The 12636-nt window shown below is 47.2% G+C and overlaps 1 protein-coding gene across 1 annotated transcript in view; it reads left to right on the plus strand.

Annotated features, from left to right (window-relative positions):
* Positions 1 to 9617, plus strand: part of CUL1 (cullin 1) — a 108832-nt gene extending 99215 nt beyond the window's left edge. The window contains exons 16-22 of the mRNA XM_061198860.1: positions 91 to 222; positions 2657 to 2749; positions 6875 to 6922; positions 7002 to 7084; positions 7631 to 7736; positions 8261 to 8374; positions 9085 to 9617. Coding sequence (XP_061054843.1) covers positions 91 to 222; positions 2657 to 2749; positions 6875 to 6922; positions 7002 to 7084; positions 7631 to 7736; positions 8261 to 8374; positions 9085 to 9165 — 657 coding nt within the window. The 3' untranslated portion in view covers positions 9166 to 9617. The remainder of the gene's footprint in view (positions 1 to 90; positions 223 to 2656; positions 2750 to 6874; positions 6923 to 7001; positions 7085 to 7630; positions 7737 to 8260; positions 8375 to 9084) is intronic.
* The last annotated feature ends 3019 nt before the right edge of the window (positions 9618 to 12636 follow it).

Genomic DNA, 12636 nt, shown 5'->3' on the forward strand with positions numbered 1-12636 from the left:
ACTTGGACCAGTGTTTTTTATTTAGAGATGTTGACTGTAGAATATGGTGAGATATATATTCCACAAATGCTCTTCCCGCTCTGTATCCAGCTGGAACGGAGTTACCAGCGATTCACAGCGTTTTATGCCAGCCGTCACAGTGGCAGAAAATTGACATGGTTATATCAGCTGTCAAAAGGAGAATTAGTAACAAACTGCTTCAAAAACAGATACACTTTGCAGGTAAGATAACCTTTTTATTTTGGATTTTTTTTTTTTAAGTGTAAATGAAGACAAGACCAGTTACAGAAATGTAGTGATTCACGCAACAAAATCTGGAGTTAAGCTTCTGGCAAAATAATATCGTGGTTAAACAGCTTGGATTTTAAGAGTCAGAGGAGCTGAGTTCTTACTCTCTGTGGCTAAGGGAGAAGGTACTTAATGACACTGAGCCTCACTTTTCTCCTCCACAAAAGGGCGGGCGGGTGTCAGTGCTTCGACTCTGTGTGTGGTGTGAAAAATAAATGAAATCATGTATTTAATAAGTGTTGGGTACAGCTCCTGCCTGACACACACTAAGTGGTCAGATAGTAGCTTAAAAAGCTGGAGTTTCATGAATTTAATTACAATAATAGCTCTTTCCCTTTGACAGGGCAGTTTCACGTTAACAACAACCCTCGGCGCTCAGCAACAACTGCGGTGCTGAGTGCTGTGTGATAATAGCTGTAACTTAGGTTTCCATTTTATAGCTGGGAAGCTGAGGATCGGGCAAATTTAAGTGACTTCCTCTGGCTCCTGGCTGATACGCAGCAGAGACGAAATTTCAGTTAAGGTCTTTTCCCTTAAAGAATCCATCTTGAAGAGGGTGTGCTTATAAAAACAATTATAAATCTATTTTTAAGTGTTAAGAAACTTCTGACTGCATTCTGCAGACTCAACCTGCTCATTAATTTAAACTTTTAATAGTTCTACTGTGATAAAATTAAGTGTTTGATATTCTGTTACACCAGGTCCAGAGGTCTTTATCCACTTGAATGTGGATTTCTCTACAACTGACCCTTGAGCAGTGCGGGCGTTAGGGACACCCGTCCTCCATGCAGTTGAAAATCTGCACGTAACTTAGAGTCAGCACCCTGCGTCCACGGTACCCTGTATCCACGGTTCCCCTGTATCCACGGTTCCCTTGCATTTGGATTCAACCAACCTCGGATCTGTAGCACTGTCCTGTTTACTACTGAAAAACAAAATCCACGTGTAAGTGGACCCACACCGTTCAAACCTGTGTCAAGGGTCAATTGTACGATTGGAAATTTTTCTTTATTCCCAAGTATACGTAGAAGAATCTGTGAGTTCATACTTCAGTACCTAAAATCTCAGTGCCCCTTTTTTGATCAGTGGACATTCTGTAAACTTTACTGAGATAATTTACGTAAAAAGACACCCATCTAAGTGTACAGTTGGAGTTACGACAAGTGTGGGCACCTGTGCGGCCACCACCAAGCTGTGGAACATTTGTTGGAGACTCGTTTCGGTTTTGGTCACTGCCGTCGGAGATGAGAGGCCCCTGCCCACCTCGGGAGGGACCTCAGAGCTGCCAGTCTTGCCCGTGCCCCCCGGGTCATTTTTCGGGGGGCATCTTGAGGTCTGTCAGAGGCCCTCACCCAGGCCCACGCTGTCTCTGCTGTTTCTCCTCTCGTTGACCAAGGTTCCGCCTGGACAGGCGGTGCTGCTCCTGGTCCTTCAGCTGCTGCCGCGGGTTGTGGAAGAGGGGAAGGGAGAAGGGGCTCCCATGGGGAGCGGGGGACGGTGCCCGGGCTCCCCCAGGAAGGGAGCGCCCTCCCTCAGCGGGCGGCATTCCCTGCACAGCTTGAGGAATTAAACCCAGTGCGTGCTGCCTGGCACACGGTTTGCTAAAAATACATCCGAGCAGTTGTGGTTTGCTTTAAACCATTTAAACTTTACATAGTGAAGTACTTAGGATAAAAAAAAACAAACAAAAACCCAAGTGTAATACAGCTCAGCGTGCAGGGTCCTCTGTCAGTGGTGTGCCAGGCACAGTTTTCTCTAGTATTTGTGAAAAAGCAAATTTAAAGATTGATGCTCAGTGCTTCTGTCTACACTGGCTGAGTATCTCTGTGTTTATCTATATAAAATGAGTGTGGCTGCATATACGGTGTGTACACTTAACCCTTGAACCACACGAGCTTGAACCTCACAGGTCGACTCTTAGGCGGATTTTTTCCATAGTAAATACTACACAGCTGGGATCCACGGTTGGTTGAATCTGGATATGAAACCTCGGATGGGGAGGAAGCACATACACACAGGGCCGATCTTAAGTTACACTTGGGCGCTCAGCCGCTCAGGGTCGGCACCCCTAACCCAGCCCTGCTCCGAGTCATTCAAGGGTCAGCTGTATTTATATAGACAAAGCATTTGGAAGAAAGTTCAGAATCACTTTAATGGTTGAAAAGGTGGAGAATGACATCTTTCAGGAAAATGTGGCATCGTGGTGGAATTATGACACTTTGTATTCCCTTTTAGATCTGCTTTGGTTTTTCGCATCTGTTTGGAGAATCGGTTTCATAAGTAGGTTCTTCACGCTGAGGCTCTGTATCCTGGGAGTTGTCCACGCATTTAGATTTTGCCTCTCTTTCTTTCATGTGGGGACCCGAAGGCATCTACATTCCAGATGGCCATCCTGCTCCAGTACAACACGGAAGACGCTTACGCCGTGCAGCAGCTGACAGACAGCACCCAGATCAAAATGGTATTCCTACCGTCAGCCTCTTTGTTGTGGGAAGATGTGGGAGGAGGAGATGGGGGTCTTCTTTGATTTGAAATGGATATCTGTCTTATGAATATGAATATGCTCTTATTCCAGGGCTCAATGCATGATTTTTTTAAATACTAATTTTTAAACTCAATGTGACATATACCTACACACACACACGCACGCACACACACACACACGTACGTACACATGATATGCTTTTCTCTCATTCATTTAGCTTGTTCTTAACCCTCTTTCCAGCTAAGCTTTTTCTTACTAAACTTAAATTTTCACTTAATGTTATTCTTCCTATTAATCATTTTTTATTGAGCTATATTTCACATAACATAAAATTCACCATTTTAAAGTATACAGTTCGGTGGTTTCTCACAGGGTCGTATAACCACCGCCACTGTCCAATTCCAGAACATTTCCATCACCTTCAGAAGAAGCCCAATACCCACTAGCAATAGCTACCCTTTACCTGCCCTCTCCCCAGCCCCCATGACCATTAATCTACTGTCTCTCTCTCTCTCTCTGGATTTGCCTGCTCTGGACATGTCATATAAATGGAATCATATGACATGTGGCTTTTTGTGTCTGCCTTCTTTCACTCGGCATAATGTTTTCAGGGCTGATCCATGTGGGAGTTCGTATCTGTATTTCATCCTCTTTTTATGGCCGAAATATGTTCCAGTATATGGATGGACCACCTATGTCTATCCATTCATCAGTTGATGGACATTTGGGTCGTTTCCACCTTTCAAGTCTTTGTATGAACATATTCTCAGTTCTCTTGGGTATAAATCTAGATGCGGAATTTCTGAGTCACGATAACTTATATTTATCTCTTGAAGGAACTGCCAGACTGTTCCGCAGTGGCTACACCAGCTTGTATTCTCACCAGTAGTGTATGAGGGTCCACTTTCTCCACATCCTTGCCAACATTTGTTGTTATCCATTTTTTTAAAAATTACAGGCATCCTAGTGGATATGAAGTGTAGTGCCTTATTGTGATTATTTGCATTTCCCTAACAACTAATGATGTTTATGCCCGTTTTTAATTGGGTCATTTGTCTTTTTTGTTGAGCTGTAAGAATTCTTCATATATTCTGCATAGTAGACCCTTTTCAGATACATGATTTACAAATATTTTCTCTCGTTCTCTGGGTTTTCATTTTCTTTATCACATCGTTTTAATTTTGATGAAGTCCACTTTATTTTTCTTCTATTGATTGTGCTTTTGGTGTCATATCTAAGGAACCATTACCTAATCCAAGGTCAAAGATTATTCTTTCCCTGTTTTTTTCTTTTTATTGAAGTATAGTTGACTTTATATATATATATTTATTTATTTATTCATTCATTCAATTTTGGCTGCGTTGGGTCTTCGTTGCTGTGTGCAGGCTTTTCTCTAGTTGCGGCGAGCGGGGGCTACTCTTTGTTGTGGTGCGCGGGCTTCTCATTGCGGTGGCTTCTCTTGTTGCGGAGGACGGGCTCTAGGCGCGTGGGCTTCAGTAGTTGTGGTACACGGCCTCAGTAGTTGTGGCTCCGCGGGCTCTAGAGCGCAGGCTCAGTAGTTGTGGCGCACGGGCTTAGCTGCTCCACAGCATGTGGGATCTTCCCGGACCAGGGATTGAACCCGTTGTCCCCTGCATTGGCAGACGGATTCTCAACCACTGCGCCACCAGGGAAGCCCTGACTTTTTATTGAAGTATAATTGAACTATAAATTAATACATGAGCTTCAGGTGTACAACATAGTGATTGGATATTTTTGTACGTGTTTTTTCCCTATTGGTTCATACTAGCAACCTGTCAAAATCAATTGGCCATAGATGTATGGGTTTCTTTCTGGATTCTCAGTTCTTTTCCACTGATCTAAATGTCTATTCTTATGCCAGTACCACATTGTCCTGGTTACTATTGTTTTGTAGTAAGTTTTGGAATTGAGACATCCAACTTCGTTCTTTTTCCAGATTGTGTTGGTTATGCTGGGTCCATATAAGTTTCAGAATCAGCTTGTCTGTTTCTGCAAAAAAGGCAGTTGGAATTGTGATGGGGATTGTATTAAATCTGTAGATTGCCTTGGAAGGAGAATTGCCATCTTAATAATATTAAGTCTTCTGTGAACATGGATGTCTTTCCATTTATTCAGATTGTCTTTTATTCTTTTTAAACTGTGTTTCATTTTGATAGTTTTCATTATGCAAGCCTTTACACTTCTTTGGTTAAATTTATTCCTAAGTATTTTATTAAGTTTGATGCTATTGTTAATGGAATTGTTTGTTCATTGCTGGTGTGTAGAAATACAATTACGTATTGAACCTTGTATCCTGCAACCTTGCTGAACTCATTTATTCTAATACTTTTTGTGTGGATTCTTTAGGGCTTTTTTAATATGTGATCGTGTCATCTGCAGATGCAGATCGTTTTACTACTTACTTTTCCTATTTGAATGCCTTTTATTTATTTTTCTTGCCTGATTGCTCTGGATAGAATTCGCAGTACATTGTTGAATAGAAGTGGTAAGAACGGGCATCCTTGTCTTGTTCCTGATCTTGGGGGGAAGCCTCACAGTCACTAAGTTTTTCTTAGATGCTGTTTACTAGACTGAAGAAATTCCCTTCTATTCCTAGTTTTTTGTTTTGTTTCGTTTCGTTTTGGTTTTAGTGTTTTTATTATGAAAGAGTGTTGGATTCTGTTTAAATGCTTTTTCTACTCCATTGAGATAACTGTGTGCTTTTTGTCTATTAGTATGGTGCATTTTGTTGATTGGTTTTTTTTTTTAATGTTGAATCACCCTTGCATTCTTGGGATAAATACCACTTGGTCATGGTATATAATGCTTTTTATATGCTGCTGGAATTTATATGTTTGCTGGAATTTTCTTGAGGATTTTTCCATCTTTATTCATAGGAAATTGGTCTGCCATTTTCTTTGGACGATTTTGTCTAGTTTTGGTGTCGGGCTAGTACTGGCCTCATAGAATGTGAATTTAGGAAAGTCATTTATTTTTGAGTCCTGCTTCAAGTTAGTTCAGAATACATTCTCAATTTCTAATAACAAAACTAATCTGCTTCTCTGCACGTAGGAGCGTTCTTCATTCCTCACTCCTGACCAGAAGGAGGAGGCTTCAGTTAGGGTGGAGGCTTAGGTTGCCCGCAGACCGTGGTGTGGGGCTCTGCCCTCGGGGACCCGCTTTTCGGAGCTGAGTGGTCCCTCGCCTTACTGTGTGTGCTCTGTCTCCCCGCCAGCCCCTCAGCCAGTTTTTAGTGCAGAGCCGGCTCCCTGCGGGGGGCTGCCCCCTCCGCTGCCCTCCACGATGGGAGTCAGTTTGGCTCAGGAAGGCAGCCTCTGCATCCGCGCCCCGGGCGTGGCTGGCAGCGTCCTCCTCCTGCTCTGGACTCGGGGCCAGTCACCACGCTAGAGGCCTCTCCAGCTCTCCTTGACCAGGATGGGCTTCCCTTAGGCGGGGGGCGGCCCTTTCTGTCCATCCAGGGGAGGAGGGGCTGCGTATGTGAGCGGCCTGGTGACTCTCCGATTCCACGGGATCGGGAAGCCGTGGAGCTAAAGGAGAGCTGAGAAACGGTTGACCACCCGCTCTCCGGGGCAGGAAGCGGCCCAGAGGCCACACGACGGGCTTAGAGTTCACCAGAGGTGGGTCAGCAGCAGGGTGGCGGGCACTGTCCCCACCCTGTTTGTGAACAGACGGTGTTGTCCACCACGTCCAGGCCGTGACGCTCCCTGCTCGTTCTTGTGCGACGATCAGTGTCCGGGACGCGCTGTCAGGCGCCCGAGAAGACGGAGCTACTCACGGCTTCTAGCATTTGTAGCACATTTGTCAGCTTTGGTACTGGTGATCGAGCGCAGAAGGGGGTTGGTTTCTAGTGTTTGTAGTACATTTGTCAGCTTTGATACTGGTGATCGAGCGCAGAAGGGGGTTGGTTTCACTTGCAGGAGTAGGTTTTGGGGACCCTCTAAGAGGCACCACCCCTCTTTTTCCTCTGGGCGTATTCTGCTTCAGTGACTTATTTTTCCATAGAAGAATGGACTGTGGGACTGGGGCTGTGGTTCTTATTACAAAGAAAAATGCATTTTCTCTTTTTCTCTTTAATTGCAGGACATTTTGGCACAAGTCCTACAGATTTTATTGAAGTCAAAGTTATTGGTATGTTTGTGTACTTTTTATGTTAAGCTAGAAGAAAGCCTTTTCCTGAGATTACGTAGTAACAGTTGTTTTCTTATAGGTCTTGGAAGACGAAAATGCAAATGTTGATGAGGTGGAATTGAAGCCAGATACCTTAATAAAATTATATCTTGGTTATAAAAAGTAAGGAAAATCTAACAAGTAGACGGTCCTAGGCCGTAGACTTATCCCCTGACCCCCCGTGCACTTAGCGGTGTCCCCTCAGATGGGGGGCTGTGAGCACGGTGCCAGGCCTGGCAGGCCTTTGACAGGGACCTCTGATTCCCTCTGACGCATCCTGGGTGGGTCTCCATTTGATTCTGTTTCAGTTTCCGGGTTTTTCTTCTATTGGCGAATAAGTCTTCGTAAATGGCTCGCCTAGAAAGTTTGGACCTCTGTGTCCCAGTGTCTTGATTTTGTTTCACTTGACAGAGTTTGGGAGAGCAGGTTAAGGAACTGCATTTCCTGCAGTACAGACGTCCTGCTGCTGGCAGAGCAGGAACCCGCCCTGCGGAGAACTAGGGGCCTTTCAGAGAGATGACTGTGGCAGGGAGGCGGGAGATGGTCGGTCACACTCTCCACCCTCCGTCCGGGGGGGCAAAGCACCTCTTAAAGATTGAAAACAGAAAGAAGCCTTTACTGCGTGCCTTTTAAAACAATAGTGATTGGTTTCCTCGATTTTCTTGACAGTAAGAAGTTACGGGTTAACATCAATGTGCCAATGAAAACAGAACAGAAGCAGGAACAGGAAACCACACACAAGAACATCGAGGAAGATCGCAAACTACTGATTCAGGTGACACTGGGTGCCCGTCCCCTCGCGGGGGAGGCGGCCGCCGCCACTGGGGGGCGCTTCCTCTGGGCTGTGTTCCCCGGGACTTGGGAGTGGTGGCCAGGATGATGGATGGTTCTGGATGGAGTAGATGGAATAATCGATGCAATAGATGAGAGCAAATACATGTGGTGAGTTACTAAGATGGGAGGGAGGGAAAGTTGTTTAGTGGAGGGTCAGGCGGCTTCCGTGGCTTCGAAGACTGAACTTTTTCTCATTTTAAAAGTGTTTTCTACTTGGGTTAAACTACTAAAATTGCTGCTCATAAGACCAAAACATTTTAATGTTTGTTGTGTTAGCGCTGGAACTTAAGTGGGTAGAGTTGGCCCCCTGCCCGCTCTGGCCTGCGGTGTGTGTGTTTGTTACCTGTTAGGAAATCACAGTTCTCTGCATATTTGGCAGCCTTGTTGCTAGTTCTTCTTAATTACTACAGATAAGTTCTTATAACTCTGTTAAACACATTTGTTTTTCTTTCCTTGGTCACATAGGCGGCTATTGTGAGAATTATGAAAATGAGGAAGGTTCTAAAGCACCAGCAGTTACTTGGAGAAGTACTGACCCAGCTGTCCTCAAGATTCAAGCCTCGGGTCCCAGTAATTAAGGTACAAGAATTACATAGCAGAAGCATTCAGATTACATTGCAGAAGACAAAAGAGGTAACCAAACTGGTTGATTGCTGTGTCACGAAGAAGGAACTTGGCTTAGTCATGTATAATAGGTTTCTGCAAAAGAAAATAGGATGAATTTTTCAACTTTTTATTGAAGCGTATACACAGAGAAGGGCAGAATCCTCAGCGTTCAGCTTGCTGATCTCGGCAAAGCGAACAGCCGCCCCAGACGAGAGCGAGCCCCGCGCCCCGGGAGCCTCCCCGCTCCCGCCCGGCCGGTAGCCACGCCCCGGTGTCACCGCCGTAGCATGTGTCCTACACCCGAAAGCACTTTGCCGCCTTGAACTCTGCCCAGAGGGCCTTGAGCGTCCCGCCCTCCCGCGTCGCGTCTGCCGAGCCCCCCGGGGAGGCGGTCTCCATGGATGTGGCTCGTTGCTCCGGGTCCCCTGGGTGGCCCGCGGCCCCTGGGCACTGACTCGCGGCTCGTTTCTGGTTGGGGTCATTTCAAACAGAAACTGGGCGGCAGGTACCGCGGGGCGGGGGCGGCTGGAGGGACGGGAGCCGCGGAGGCGGCGTCTCGTCTCAGCTGCTCGGAAGGAAGACTCGGTGCCCAAGGGATGGAGGGGGGTCCGTCTCTGTTCCGACCCTGAACGTGTTTTTCTTTCCCTTTCACTACCTCTTCCTCTTCTGAAAATGGCGCCCAGAAATGCATTGACATTCTGATCGAGAAAGAATATTTGGAGCGAGTGGATGGTGAAAAGGACACCTACAGTTACCTGGCCTAACCGCCCCCCAGAGGGGTCTGACTGCGGCGCAGCCCCTCGTCCCGTGGGGAGGATGGAGACGAGGCGGCGGCGGCGGCGGCGGCGGCGCCACGCGGACCTCCTGCTCGGCCCGAGGCCCAGGCTCCCATCGCGGGCTCGGGGCGATGAGAACTGCTCAGGATCGCCACACTTCACGTCTGTAAATACGGACACCGACGCCATTTAAGCTAATTTAAGACCAGAGGGGATGGAACCTTCCACGCTGAGGGCTGCATGCTTCTGCATCCGAATCAACCCATTGGCCACGTGAATGACAGCGGCCGGCCGGGCGGCCCTTCGGAGGCCGGCAGCGCCTGGAGAGCAGGTCTGAATGGACCCACGTGTAATCTGCTATGAAAAACCATTTGTATAGTGTGTTTCATTTTTTAATGTGTGAAAATAAAGAAAATTAAAGGATTTCTGTACAAGTCGCATTTGGTTTTGTTTTAAGTTTTACTAATTTCTAAATGTAAATAAAAGACATAATGATTGTGCAAACGGGTATTCCCAGTGTCTTCCTGAGGCCCCAAGGGCTGCCCTCCTGAGACTGGCCTTTGTAAGCTCTTACCATCTTAAGCCCTTTGTCGTCTTTTTCTCCTCGACGCTTGTGCTCAGCCCCGCGATTTCCTCCAGCGACTGAACGGCAGCTCCCAGGCCTCAGCGCCTCCCATGGCTTCTCTGTGGACACTTGCAAGGCTGGACAGGGTCATCCCGACACCTCCCGCGGGAAGAGTGGCCCCTGTTCCCGGGCTCTGGTCACGAGTGCTGCTTGGGGACCGTGTCTACCACCAGCGCCTCCCTCCTGCTTCCGACCAGTTGTTCGAAGGACAGTCCCTCCTCGTCCGCGGTCCTGGGGTTGGCGATGTACCACTGTCACTCAGCCCCCGGGCGGTCACTTCCCGGCCCGAGGACAGAAGGAACGGGAGGTGGGAGCCGAGGCCCCGGGGAAGGCTCAGTCTCGGGGGCTTCGTGGTCCCCATAAACCGCAGGCAACTCCCGTGATGTGAGACGTGAACATGCTTGTCAACACCTGTCCGGTCCCTACCTGCCCGGAGGCCAGGTTCCAAGAGCAGGGCCAGAGGAAGACGCCAAAGCTAAGTCCTTACAGTTTCTTGGACCAATCTGGCACCTAACGGGTTAGTTTTCAAAAATTAAAAGTTAAACAGGTTATTAAAAGGAGTAGTAATAGACTAAGCACTTGTATAATGGTGTCCACTCTTTATTTTCTTTTCTAGTACATTCTTCTTTTTCAAACAATCTTATAAAAGATTCCCAATGTATGAACCAGGCAAAGAGCAGTGCCACCACCCCAGGGGACCATCCCTCCCCCCAGATCCTGCGGTGCCCTGGGGCTCCGAGGACGACCTGGAAACTGCCCGCGAGTCCTGGCTGGGACCGCAGCTCTGCTTCTCCTCACAACAGTCCATCCGCCTCCGTGACTAACGTGCTGTAAGTGACCACCACGGAGCCAGTTGCCGAGCTTGTGTCTGAGTCTCATCGAGAGTGGGAAGGTAAATTTTAATGAGATTTTGCTGGTGTCTCTTGAGTTCTTCCAGGATGAAGAGTGCCTTTGGTAAGACCTAGGACATCTGTGAGCAAAGGCGGACTGACGGTAGGTGATCGGGTGGTTCCCTCCCATCCTCAGATTCAGTACCTGTACCTGCCCCCCGCCTCACACGTGGTAACTGTCCTGTTTAATGGGTGTGGAATAAAAAGCAGCTCAAGACTTTGTGCCTCTATTTCCCAAACCATATCCTAGCCTAACAAGGATGGCCAGGGCCTCCAAATACAAGCCACGAGAATTGAGTTCCCTGCATTTTTCAGGATAACTTCAATAGTAAGTATCTTCCGAATCTACTTAGGGACAAATGCCCAGGCCTTCTGAAAGCCGTCTGGTGCACAGCTGCTACAGGAAGTCCACGCCCTGGGGGAAGGATGGTGGACGGCAGCCCTGGCAGAACCCACAGGTGTTGGTCGGTTGAAGGAAAACCGTGTTCCAGGCTGTCACTGTGGTACCGCGGTCTGAGGGAACCATTTCCTCTCCCCTGGGAGGGGAGCAGGCAAGGTGGGGCCCCACTGCCAGGAGCCTCTCCCTCCTGGGCTGGGCTCTCAGACCTCACGTCTGCATTAATGCAAACTGCCAGCCGGTCACCCGTCAGTGCCTTTGTGAGAAGCAGCCAGGGACACCAAAGTACAGGCCTAAGTAACAGGTACAGGGAGAACAGGAGATGCAGGACCGAGAGGCACCTGAATTTAAAATATTTTTACTGACTGAGCATTTTAAGATGGCCTACCTATTTGTTGAGGTATCTAATTTTCCTTTGAAAGAAATTTAAGATTTTACCACACCCAGATGAAAAAATCCAACATGCTGACCCATTTGAACTGAATCCCCCTTCTAATGAAGACTTTTTTTTTTTTTTTTTTTTTTTTTAGGAATGGCAATAACTTGTCTGGGTGATTTGATTTTATATACATGAATTTCATCTCCAGTGTCAGCACAGTGACTTGGTCATAACAGGTGAGTGTGGATGGTGTTTTAAAACCTCTTTATGGAGGTGCGGTTCACATACAAAAAGCTGTGCAGATTTGATGTACTGGAACATTTCTAATACCAGGTGCTACACACACCCCTCACTGGAATCGTTTTTAACGAGTTGGAGGAACAAGCAAGCATTTATTTGAGCTTATTCCAGTAAGAGCCCAAAGCTCATACAACTTACAGCAGAATACTTGCGTTCTTCAAAACGTCCACGTGTGAAATCCCTCTTGACAACCCATCTACAAATCGAAATTACACGATGTTAGTTGACTTTTGGCGGGTGCGGGGGCAGAGGTGGAAATCGGGACTTTTGAGTCACTGACTGGATTCAGTGAAGGCTGGAGGGTGAATGATTCAGACAATATCAAAAAATAATTAGCGGGACTTCCCCGGCGGTCCAGGGGTTAGGACTCCACGCTCCCACTGCAGGGGGCACGGGTTCGATCCCTGACCGGGGGAACTAAGATCCCGTATGTCACCCAGCACGGCCAAAAAAAACAAAGAGGAAGCAGTTTCCAGGTAGATAATTATAATTTTTTAATAAATTACAAAATATTGATTGAAGAGAATTTTGACACGCGGAACGGTGTTGTCATGGCGCCTTCAGATTTGCCTGAGGCAGTTTACTCTGAGGCTGAGGTGCTGCCTGTATTTGGACATCAGGACTGTGGTCAGACATGTGGGTCCTCGTGACCATCAGGGGAAAAGCGTCGGGACCACAGACACCGACCAGCTGGGCAGCCTGTTGTCGGGCTCTTTATTCTCAGTGAACAATGTGTGGTATTCCTAAACCATGGAAACTACTTGAAACGTATCCGTATCTTGTGATAACTCGTTACACTCATCCTACTTAGGCGTCTGTTTTCCCTGGTAGGGAACTAACCACCAGGCTTACCCACATACAAAGTCAA

This window comes from Eubalaena glacialis, chromosome 8 (genome assembly GCF_028564815.1).
Source record: "Eubalaena glacialis isolate mEubGla1 chromosome 8, mEubGla1.1.hap2.+ XY, whole genome shotgun sequence".
NCBI lineage: Eukaryota > Metazoa > Chordata > Mammalia > Artiodactyla > Balaenidae > Eubalaena > Eubalaena glacialis.